Below are 11,531 nucleotides of genomic sequence, written 5' to 3' on the forward strand. Positions count from 1 at the left end.
AGGATTTACATGTCCAGTGGATACATTTTTATATATGACGGCAATGTGCCGGCTAGGGTCGGCAAATGATGGCTTTTCCAAATGCTAACTGCTGTTAGCTGCCGGAGCCTCAGTGACGCTGACGCAGTTTCCTGTGTCTCATTTGCATTTAAAGAGACAGGCACTCAAAACTGAGCGTTCTGAACAGGGCTGTTTTGGCAGAGTGATCGAACTGCCGTGGTGCTTCATCCTTAAGGTATTTTGACCAAAGCATGTCACAGACATGTTCATTAGGACACCAGGGAACTAGGTTAACTTGGAGACATAGGGTATAATATGTCTTCTTTAAGTATCGGATATGGTTATAGTTTTGTAAGTTTGGGGTACAAGCATCTGCCAGAGAAACACAAAATCTATGTGTATGACCTTAACAGTGTTTGTAAGTATGTAGTAATATTATAGCGCTCGTCTGAAGACAAAGTACGTGCATGCATGACAGTGCTCGGCTGCAAAAGCTACTACTGTCATGTCATGCCGTGAGTCACAGTTTCACTTGTGGATCTCAAGTTTTCACTACCGGGCACACCAATGCTCTGAATGAAAATGATTCCAAGGCTTGCAGCGGCTTGTTGTGTTTTCTGTGTTTGCTTTCGGCTAAAAGTATCAACATTTTAAGTGTGTGTGACTTAAATTTACTCATGGCTACACCCCTCCGCATACCACATTTGCACCAGATGACAAAAGCAAGACCATGCATGTTGGTCACAATCTGAGACCGAAACTGAACTGCACACACACACACACACACACACACACACACACACACACTTGCACTTGCACTCAACCGCTGCCTTGAATATGGCGCAACCAGAAATGTTAAAGTAGCCTGAACAACATGGTTACTTTTTTCAAAGGCTTACCTGATAAAATCTATGCCAAGTGGTTACGTAGATCATCCAAATCAAGGATTTCAAACTGCCAAAGTCATAAAATAACACATTTGAACTTAGGGATGGAGGCAGCAAATAGTGGGTCAAGGTGATAAAGCAGAAAGCATGTTCTTAAGATATTGTATACTTGAGTAGGTGAATATAACGCTTGACTATGTCAGTTCCTCGAATACCTACACTACCGTTCAAAAGTTTTGAGTCACCTAGAAAATATATTCAAGACTGAACATTGACTAGATTAGAAATAATGATTTTTATTCAAAATCATAATTTTGCCCTTTCGTCAAAGAACCAGCAAAACTGTTTTCACCTGTGCTAACATCATTGCACAAGGGTTTTCAAGGGTTTTCTAATCATCCAATAGCCTTCTAACACGATTAGCAAACACAATGTACCATTAGAACACTGGAGAGATGGTTGCTGGAAATGGGCCTCTATACACCTATGTACATATTCCAGTAAAAACCAGACATTAGCAGCTAGAATAGTCGGATTCCTTTTAAAATGAACTCAATTGGCATGTTTTCCAGGATGGAGGAGCACTATGCTGCCCAGCTGAAGGCCCTGGCCCACGAGAACGAGGATCAGAGGAGCCAGATGGCCCAGATGGAGAAGGAGATGAACTACCTTCGCACCGAGCTGGAGGCCCAAAAGGAGGCCAACGTCCGCTCCCCCAGCAACACCATGAAAAACCTGGTGGAACGACTGAAAGCGCAGCTCGCTCAGAAAGAAAAGCAGCTCAAGGTTGTTCTTTCATCCTGTACAGTATATGTAAATGTGGTACTTGGGGGGTTTTATGTTTTTAAGGACCATACATTGACTGCACTTGTTATCTTACAGTGCTCCATATTTACCTGGGAATGATAAAACGCCGTTTCCCCCAACTCTTTCATTTGTTTCCAGAGATATGTCTTCCAGGTGGAACACAGCACTATAAGTTATTGTCTTTCTTTGGCTGTCTAATTGACTGCCTGTTCTGGAAGGTTTACTGCTGTCCATCCTTTATATGCTATACTATACTATAGTGTACATTATATTGTTTTTTGAAAGTCATTTTTTATTATGATTTTTAGGTCCATACAGACGGTGATAATACATATCTTACTTCACATTTAGCCAACTGCAGGTGTACAATTGTACAAGAACTTTCCATCTTAAAATATCATAGATTATGTCAATCCATTCCTCTACAGTAGGTTTTCTTAGTTTTAACCACCTTCTTGTAATAGCTTACCCTGCTAGCAGCAGTGTGCATTATTTTCAATATGATTTAATGTGTGTTTGTTTCTCCTCGTCTCCTCAGGGTCTCAGTAAGGCACTGCTGGAGCTGCGGGCAGAGATGACGTCCGCTGCAGAGCAGCAAGTCCTTGCTGCCGCGGTGCAAAAAGAAGAGGGCTTAAATGTGCAGAAGTTGATCGACAGACACACCAAAGACATGAAGGTGAGACCCCGCTGTCATCAAACTGTGTCTGTTACATTTTGTTACTGACATTTTACCCGTAAGTAAGTAGATGTTGAGCAGATGGACACGAAGACAGCTGACAAAGATCACATTATATTGTGTGGTTAACTGCAACTGGCCCTTGTTGGTTTCATTACCATATACAGGCAAGAACAGACTCAGTCACATATGATCAAATTTTGAACTTAAGTGATATACTTTGTTTATGCAACATGACTTGCTATCCTAAATCCACTGATCCACTAAATAAAATAAAAAGCATATTATGCAAAATCAACTTTTTAATAATTTAAATCCTTATATTTGGGACTGAAAATGACTCACTCATGTTTTATGGTCCTCCTCAGTCTAAGTACTGGAGATAAAACACGTGATGTTCATTTCCACGCTCATTGGGACGCCACAAGACGTTTAATTCCTGGAATTGTTGACGGTGAGGGCAACAGTATCTGTAAACCTGAAGTCCACGAAAAGTTCTATTCTTCGCTCCACAGTGCAGCACAGAGTTCCACACAAACTTCCAGCCTCAGAGGATTTATCTGTCCAGTAGATACATGTTATATATGAGCCTGCAAATGATCACTTTTCCAAATGCCAGCTCAAGCTCCCAGTAGCCTCTGTGGCTGATGTCATTTCCTGGCCCTTAAGTTTCGTTTTACTTTTTTTTTTAAGGTGGACCTAAAGAGATACTACTAAACTGATCTTTCTGAACAGGGCTGTTTTGACAGGGTGATTGAACTGCTGTGGTGCTTCATCCTTATGGTATTTTGACCAAAACATGTCACAGACATGTTCATTAGGACACCAGGGAACTAGGTTATACTTGGAGAAATAGGGCATAACATGTCCCCTTTAAATCACTTTTCTTCAAAAGTTGCGAGTGCAAGAACTCGGCGAAGAACTTCAAGCCACAAAAGAGTCTGCAAAGGTGGCCAGAGGTCAGGAGAACACACAGAAAAAGGAAGTGGACAGCTTGAGCCAGGAGCTCCAGAGGAGTCAGAAAGCCCAGAGACGCGCTCTGGCCGAGGCGGAAGAGCTGGAGAGGGAAGTTCACGATCTCAAGCAACAGAACAAGAGGCTGAGCAGCGCTCTTCAGGTCAGTGTGTTTTGTTGTCGCTTTAAGTCAAACAAGCAGTTCGACAGAGCCACGTCTCGGTAGAAAGTCACATGGACAAGTGACCGTGACAAGCTTGAAAAATGACCTTTTAATGAAATTAGTTGTAGATATATCAATAAGGGAAGCTCACATTATGTATTTTTTTTAAGATTTTAACTACTTTGGATATTAGCTTTGATTGAATACGAGTCGGTCTCACAACATGTGCATTTTTGTATCAAGTCGGGGGCTTTTCCAGAGCTTAATGCGATAGTTTTATGAAATATTGACTCCCCCTGTGCCAAAAACCAACCTGTGATCCAGAAGATATAGCCGTCTATTGAAAAAAATCCACTTCACTAAAGACTCCCCTCATAAAACCTGCATCCATTTAAGTTTATGATATGTTAAGAAGACGTTCGACAGCCTTCTCTGTTTTTCTTTGAGCCCCCGCCGGCAGCCATGTTTTCAGTGAGAGTGTCTTTTTAAGCCGCATCTCTCTCATCTTTCACATGAGACCATGTGTTGTGAATCCTGTCCGAGGACAGCGAGGTGCTATGAAAATCTTCATCTCTGTGTCTATGGTCAGAATCAACAAGAACCACATGGCAAGGGGCTGACGGTTGAGAATCTGCAGAAGAAGATTAGGAAGCTCGAGTCGGAGCTGGAGAATAAAGCGGACATAAAAAGTGACAGAGATGAACGCGGAAAGGTCTGAGCATCAGTTAATTCAACATTAAACGTCCTCAGAGTAGCGCACGATTGCATCATTAGTCGTGCCATTATTGTCATTCATTGCATGCGTGTGTCTCGCAGGCAAAAGAAGAAGTTGTGCGGTGGGAGGAGGGTAAGAAATGGCAGGCGAAGGTGGAGAAAGTGAAGCATTCACTGACAGAGAAGGAACGTGAGACTGAGACGCTGTCGAAGCAGCTCAACATGCTGAAAGAGCTCTATAGCAGGTATTACATGGCACAATTTGCACAGCGTGACATGGCAAAGTGGCATAAATGGAGCTTTAGAGTAAATTCATTGTTCTGCTTTTGTCGCGTGTGATTATTTATTCAGGCTGGAGCAAGAGAAGAGCGCGCTACAGAAAAAGCTAAAAGCTCGAGGGGTAACAGCTGACCAGGTGGTGGGAGTGCGATCAACTGAAATGGAGAAGGAAATGGAGGAGCTGAAGAAGAAGAACGCAGACCTGGAGACAGATATTCTCACTATTAAGTATGTATAAATCTCTGAAGATCTCTGCCATTATCTATGTAAGGGATGCATAATGAAAAGGTCCTTGAATTAAACCCTTGGGATTTTCTGTGTGAAGAAAAACATAGCGTGCAATCACTAGGGGTGGTGGAAATCACAAGGTGAGGCACCTTGTGATTTCCACCACCCCTGATGATATGAATGATATGATACGATACGCGACACATGGTCCACCATACCAAAAATATCATGATACAACAACTCTATCATAGTCAATTTATTGCAAGGCAACCATATAGCGATACATCACAATATCTGTCTCACTGAAGAAAACTAAAACTGTTCCTGAAAAGTTTAAAGTGGAGGATTTCTCTATTTATTCACAACAAAGTGCATAAAGTCTATGTAGTGAATGTGGATGGAGCATCTCTTAACTTACATTTTTCCACCATTATCCCGCTATAAACTCCCTCTTCTTCCTCCAGGTAACTTCGCCCAAGTTTCCCCTCAGTCCAGCACCTTACTTTGTTCATTCAACCTTACAAATTACCATATTGCACGAGGAAGGACAACGATATATCACCAAATCTGTATCTCGATCCGCCCCTAGCAATCACAGCATCTGCTGCTGCTATTCTTAGACCCACTCAGTACATAATCTTTGAGAATCACAATTTTACGATGATATTATTATTATTATTATTGTATAACCCAGACACACATGTTTATACTCGCAGACAACACCAGGCTTTGCCTCACGATGACGCCATGGAGAATCTGACGCAGAGGAACCGCTACCTTGAGGAGAGAGTGCACACTTTGGAGAGTCATATATCCAAAGAATCTCTGTCAAGACCATCTGTAAGCACTCCTCATGTACATCATTCATAAAGTTTTATTCATATATATTTAATGAAACTGGAAGGGAAAATTCGAAAATGGCAGGTCGTCACAGTCTAGATGTTTGGGGTGCCCAAACATAGTACTGGGAACCCAGGTTCTTTAATTAAATAGCATTAGTGTTAACATAATAACAACTTAATTAAAACTTAGATTTTTTTGGGATGGGGCCTCTATTACATTAAATAGCAGTTTTGGAATAGCAGGAAACTCAAACAGAACGTAAAAAAAGAGACCAATTGTGTAATTGTATTGCAAATAACCAATTGTAACATCAGTAGCCATTATTGTGATAGGTTTACCTGACTTCCTGTCCAGCCCTGCTCTGCCTTTACACCCATGCCTCATAGACAGACATTAGAAGACATTAAAAATATTCAAATAATCTCTTAAATGAGGCCCAATCAGTCCATGACTTATTCCTCCATCTTCTTAGTTAGGTCAGGCTGAAGTTGCGATTATTATTGTCGGACCAGGACGCCACATCAACGTTGGACCAGTGATTGCTGGGAATATTCTAGGAACACCGATGACAATTTTTCAGTTAGGCCCGTTTTTTTTTGTTTTACTTTTACTTAACAAACTAATATATTAAACAGAGATGAATAGACCTCAGAAATATTGTGTAAGTAGCCAACACTACGTATTATCTCTTCAAGTACTAAACTTAAACGTATTTACCTTTCTGCATGATGTGGTCCAGCTCTGCCCTTAGACCGTTGATTAAGGAGCAGAAAACTGGCCATAATTCAAAAACTATAACAAAAGATCAAACGGAAAAATGCAATATTTCATCTGATCTGATGGAGAGAGGGAATCTACCAGAGAAAGAGAGAGAGAATTAGGCAGATTTATGGGATAGAGTGCTCTGGGCCCAGTTATTGCTCATGTAGCTGATGACCCCTCTCTGTTAAGCGTCTGTAAAACACAACTAAAATGAAACGGGGACACCTAATGCCAAGGTGGGGGGGCTGTAACAAGTGAGTGAGGTTTTTTTTTAGTTTTTTTTTTTATTAACTTTCACTGTTCTTTGCTTTCTCTTTCTTAATCCGTCTCATTCATCACTGGATGTAAATTAATTCATTGCCTGTGAAGGTAAAAAGCTCCCCCTCCCAGGCTTTGAGAGGGCTTTCTTCTGTCACTTTTGATGTTGTGGATGAGTCATGCGATCGGAATGTCGCACCCCGTCCTGCAGAATCGCCCAACTGCTGTGCCAGTCCAAAATGTGTTGAAGACCTCATTGACCATCGGAGGGCGCCAGAACGGAGCCAGACAGACGGAGAACCTCAAAGCAGCTGGAATGGAGAAGAGGACGTTTGCTTTGAAAGGAACCCTGAAAACACCGCAGCTGACAAAACACATGTAACGGTAGATGATGACGCTGATCACGTTGTCCAAAGCAGCCCACGTGCCTCTGATCTTTATGTGGCTCAAGAAAATGAAGACGGCACCTTGGGCTGTCGGCCGCAAATCACAGAAGAAACGGAGGCTGATGCTGACGATCCATCAGAAGGACCAGGTTCAGCTCTGTCATCCTCTAAGCCTGAGGCAGCAGCAACAGGCCACGGCGCGAGTGAAGCCCTGAATAAAGAGGGTGCTGCTGAACTCCTCTATCGAGACGCAGATGATGATGATGATGATGTGAGCGTCGGAGCAGGAAAGTCAGAAGAAGATAGTGAGCAGGTTGACCTGGAAGACAAAGCAGTATTGACTACAAAGGCGGCAACGGAGGCAGATAATCCAGAACAGTCCTGCTCAGCAGAACCAGATGTGGACTCCACGAGCACGCCGAGCAAACAGCTGGGGTTTATTAGAAGAAAAAGCGATGAGTCCGTACGCAAGCAAGAAAGCAGATGTCCTAGATATCCGAAGGTACCACAGGATTCTGTAGTCACCCAGCTGAAGTGATAGCGCTGTGGTAGAATTAAGTGGAAATAAGTGGCTTGTTAGTACGTTTGTCTTTTATTCTCCCGACCCCCTTCGCAGTGTTGATCATGGACGAAAGATTTCTGTGGTCACGTGTAGGTGTAGAACGTGACATAAACCTTGTTTTTTAATGATGCAGATGTTGGACTAATCACACACTCAAAGCTCATTTTATATCATTCTCTCCAGACTTCAGGACGAGGCACCGGCACTCCCTCGCAGCGAGACCACGACCTCCAAAAAGAAAACCTCAAGCTCGCCTCGGAGAACCTGGAGCTGCGCTTTAAACTGGAGCAAAGCAACGTGGACTTACCGAGACTCAAGGTAGGTGTGACACAAACTGAGAGCGACGTGTTGAGTCAAGTGTCCGTGTTTGATATCAGAAGTCATCGTGAGGCTTTTTTTTCTTTTACAGAATCAAGTTGCAGACCTGAAGGAGATATGCAACGCTCTGAAAAAGGAAAATGCTGAGGTGAAGAAAAAGCTGGCTCATGTAAATGGAGTAAGTTAAGAGCAGAAAGTTTGATGCTTTTTTACGCTCGAACAGAGGTGTTTGGTACACACTTGGTAAATGATTTTTCCCTCAGACTGGCCAGAGTGGTAAAACTGTACCCGAACTGGAGAAAACCATTGGGCTGATGAAGAAGGTGGTGGAGAGAGTACAGAGAGAAAATGAGTCCCTGAAGAAGTCAAGCACGTCTGCGAACAAAGACAAAGTCGCTGCATTGAAGCAAGAGAACGACAAACAAAAGGTTGACGACGACCATCTTTAGCACTGCCGCTTATCCTTTTTGACGTCTTTGTTCTGACTCACAGTCGATGATGTTTTCCAGGCCGACTACGAGAAACTCAAGAGTCAAAGTGAGGCTGAGCTCAATTCCAAACTTGAATCCAAAGTCAAAGGACTGGAGAAAATCGTGATGGAGAACGAACACCTGCGCAAGCGCATCAAAAGGGTGACGATGCATTTTAATTCTCCAAAGATGTTGTAACCTTTCTATATCGCTGTTGTCTTAACTGTGCGCGTTATTGCTCACAGGAAGTGGAGACCGGCGAGAGGCTGAGAGCCACCAAAACGAATCTGGAGGTGAATATCGAGAAGCTCGAGGCAAAGCTGGAAGAAACCGACAAACGGCTTCTTGCAGCTCTGTCCTCACCGCTCACAGAGGGAGCAGACAAGAACTGGAAGGGATCAGTCGTAACAAGGTCAGCAAAATGGTCTTATCTTAGCTCTTATCTGAGAGGGTTTTTGAACAGGTATAAACACTCCTTCTGTCCCTGAGAGGTGGGGTTATCCAGTAACACGACATAGACATGCATAAAAAAATGGATTAAAAATGAATCGACAAATCATTCTTTCCCTCATTTCCAGAGCCAGATTGTAGTTTTGTGTCTTCTGTCTTCTGCAGAATGTATGAAAACAAAATGAAGGAACTGGAGACGGCGCTCTCGCAGAAGACCTCGAGCCTCGCTGAGCTCAAACAACAGCTGAAGGAGGTGAAGGAGCGGGAGGAAGGAGCTCAAACGACCATCGGGAGACTTGAAGATCAGGTACATGCAAAACCCAAACCATGTAGGAAAACAGACATGGCACCACGGAACTATTTCGTCACTTGCAAACGCCTACATGGTGTATGACTGTGTTTAAATAATGCTTCCTCAGGTCGACAAGTTAAAAAGCAGGTCGACTGCCTCAGAGAGCGACACGAGACTCGCCAAAGAGTTCCAGGCAATGAGGTACGTTGCTGGACTGCAAAACTCCAAGAAAAACAAATCATTCCACACATAAGTTCTGTTATTATCCCACGACAATAGAGGTTAACAAATGCTCAAGTTTGTCTTACTCCCTAATGAGCTAAAAAATTAATTGCCAGTGATCATAATTAAGATTTATATCTGCAGTACATCTCTGAACCACACGAGGGAGCTTGTTATTTTACACCACAGTCATTAGAAATAGATGCTTGGCTCTTTACATAAGGTAACACGAGTACAAAATAGGATTTTCTGTTTAACCTGTAAATACACCAGTATTTAGAAGCTCTTTAACCAAAATGTTATTTTTAATGTTTAAAAAATAAGAATTATTGTTTCAACTGTACTGTGTTACAAAAAAATAGAAAACAATAGTAAAGCACATTATTATTTCTTGATTAATATGGCAAATTATAGTGGTTTACTTGCCTTCATGAACAGAAACATGAGTTTTAGTGGTTGAATGTTTAGTTTTGAAGGATTTACTAAAATGTTTGTCACAATACATTTGTTAACACTGCAAATAAATACAAAATACTTTATTTGCATAGTTCCACATTGCACTTAATTAAACGTGCAAAAAATTGTAGGTAGTGTATGTTAATTTATCAGACGTAAAACTTATGTGTTGGAAATGGTTCGATAGTATGCTCACATTTGCTCTTATCGCGGTAAATACGTGAGTAGAGAATATAAGAATACATGTCGGGGGTTTTTGTCTCATCAAAACTTGAAACTGGAAAAAACCTCAAAGATGTCGTCACTATACTGTAAAGCTCAAAGTCTGAAAGGACACAAAAAGAAAACACATCAATGTCCTCTAACGTCTGGCTTGTGTCTTTCATGTCAAACAGTACAATCTGTATTCGCTCTCATGTCAGACGACTTCAGAAATCATGGCCACTTAACAAAAGCGTATAAAAGTATTACATTTAAAACGAAGATAGAAATGACCTTGTTGTTCATTTTGTCCGAAGGTCGCTGAACACCGTGCTGCAGAAGGAGAACGCGGATCTGAAGCACAAGTACAGAGATGGCTACGGAGAGGCGTCTTCTAAACTCGGTGAGACTTCAAAACTCTACCGTCGTTGTGTTGTACCATTTCTTCTGATACCATTCATTTTGATGTAAAGCAACTTTTGAAAATGCTGTCTCCACACTGACAGACCAAGTGATATATTTTAGTGCCCGTATATGTTCAGAACACAGTTAATGTGAATATAATATGAATATTATTCACCATTAACTAGGCGCTTACTAACATGCATACAAGTAGCATACTAGGCCTTTATTATCATTATTATTATTATTATTATTATTATTATTATCATTATCATTATTATTATTAATAATAATAATTACATTTCTAGAGTGCTTTTCTAGACACCCAAAGCGCTTTACAAATTGGCTATTGTTAATTAACACATTCTCACTGGTGGTGGTAAGCTACGTGTAGCTACAGCTGCTCTGGAGCAGACTGACGGAAGCGCGGCTGCCAATGTGCACCAAACGGCCTCTCCGACCACCATCATTCATTCATACATACATCTCATGTTTTTTCGAAGTACTATTATTAGTAAATATTAAGAACGTATTAACATCTTATGTAGGAAAAATCTTAAGTCATGTCATAATAGAGGTAGAATAAGGTGTTAATACATGCTTAATGATTACTAATAAAGGGCTAGTATGCTACTTATATATGTTCGTAAGCACCTACTTTTCCACTTTAAAAATCCTGAACTATAACTTCAATATAACTAATAATGTTCCGCTTTCTTACCTTTTTAAGTTGGCTCGTCGAACCATCTTCACAGATTGTGCTGTACGTGACGTGAAGTGTGGTTTTTTTTTCTTCTTCTCCTGGTAGATGACGGAAAGCTGGCAAACCTCCTGCGGGCATCGGAAAGCGAGAAAACCAAACTCCAGACCGAGGTGAGCAGGCTGACGAAAGCTCTGGAGAACTTTGACCCGTCGTTTTTCGAAGAGCTGGAGGACTTGAAGTACAACTACAACGTGGAAGTGAAGAAGAACATTCTGTTGGAGCGAGAGCTGAGGAATGTGTGCGGTCAGTTTGGTGTCGAGGTTCAAATGCCCCTTGTGTCCATCGGTTAACACGGGGGTCACCGTTCAAGCTACACCCTTTTAGGCTTTAAATATCCACTACTGAGGTCATTAGCGGACAAAGACTTAATCTCAGAGTACTCCTTTCCACGATACACTTCCAACACGACTCGGCATGGCTCGACTCTCCGCAACTGTC

At 41.8% G+C, this 11,531-nt stretch overlaps 1 protein-coding gene across 1 annotated transcript in view; it reads left to right on the forward strand.

Moving 5' to 3' along the window:
* The window catches only part of cep290 (centrosomal protein 290), a gene marked incomplete at its 5' end in the record, with an annotated part of 31,200 nt that extends 19,758 nt beyond the window's left edge, over positions 1-11,442 (forward strand). The window contains 17 exons of the mRNA XM_083893768.1: positions 1,460-1,673; positions 2,233-2,370; positions 3,266-3,487; positions 4,077-4,199; positions 4,304-4,446; positions 4,553-4,708; positions 5,425-5,548; positions 6,683-7,459; positions 7,703-7,837; positions 7,929-8,015; positions 8,101-8,265; positions 8,347-8,469; positions 8,553-8,719; positions 8,923-9,064; positions 9,177-9,250; positions 10,246-10,331; positions 11,139-11,442. Coding sequence (XP_083749894.1) covers positions 1,460-1,673; positions 2,233-2,370; positions 3,266-3,487; positions 4,077-4,199; positions 4,304-4,446; positions 4,553-4,708; positions 5,425-5,548; positions 6,683-7,459; positions 7,703-7,837; positions 7,929-8,015; positions 8,101-8,265; positions 8,347-8,469; positions 8,553-8,719; positions 8,923-9,064; positions 9,177-9,250; positions 10,246-10,331; positions 11,139-11,383 — 3,121 coding nt within the window. The 3' untranslated portion in view covers positions 11,384-11,442. The remainder of the gene's footprint in view (positions 1-1,459; positions 1,674-2,232; positions 2,371-3,265; positions 3,488-4,076; positions 4,200-4,303; positions 4,447-4,552; positions 4,709-5,424; positions 5,549-6,682; positions 7,460-7,702; positions 7,838-7,928; positions 8,016-8,100; positions 8,266-8,346; positions 8,470-8,552; positions 8,720-8,922; positions 9,065-9,176; positions 9,251-10,245; positions 10,332-11,138) is intronic.
* Positions 11,443-11,531: the final 89 nt, after the last annotated feature.

This window comes from Microchirus variegatus, assembly GCF_963457635.1.
Source record: "Microchirus variegatus genome assembly, chromosome: 8".
NCBI classification, from domain to species: domain Eukaryota; kingdom Metazoa; phylum Chordata; class Actinopteri; order Pleuronectiformes; family Soleidae; genus Microchirus; species Microchirus variegatus.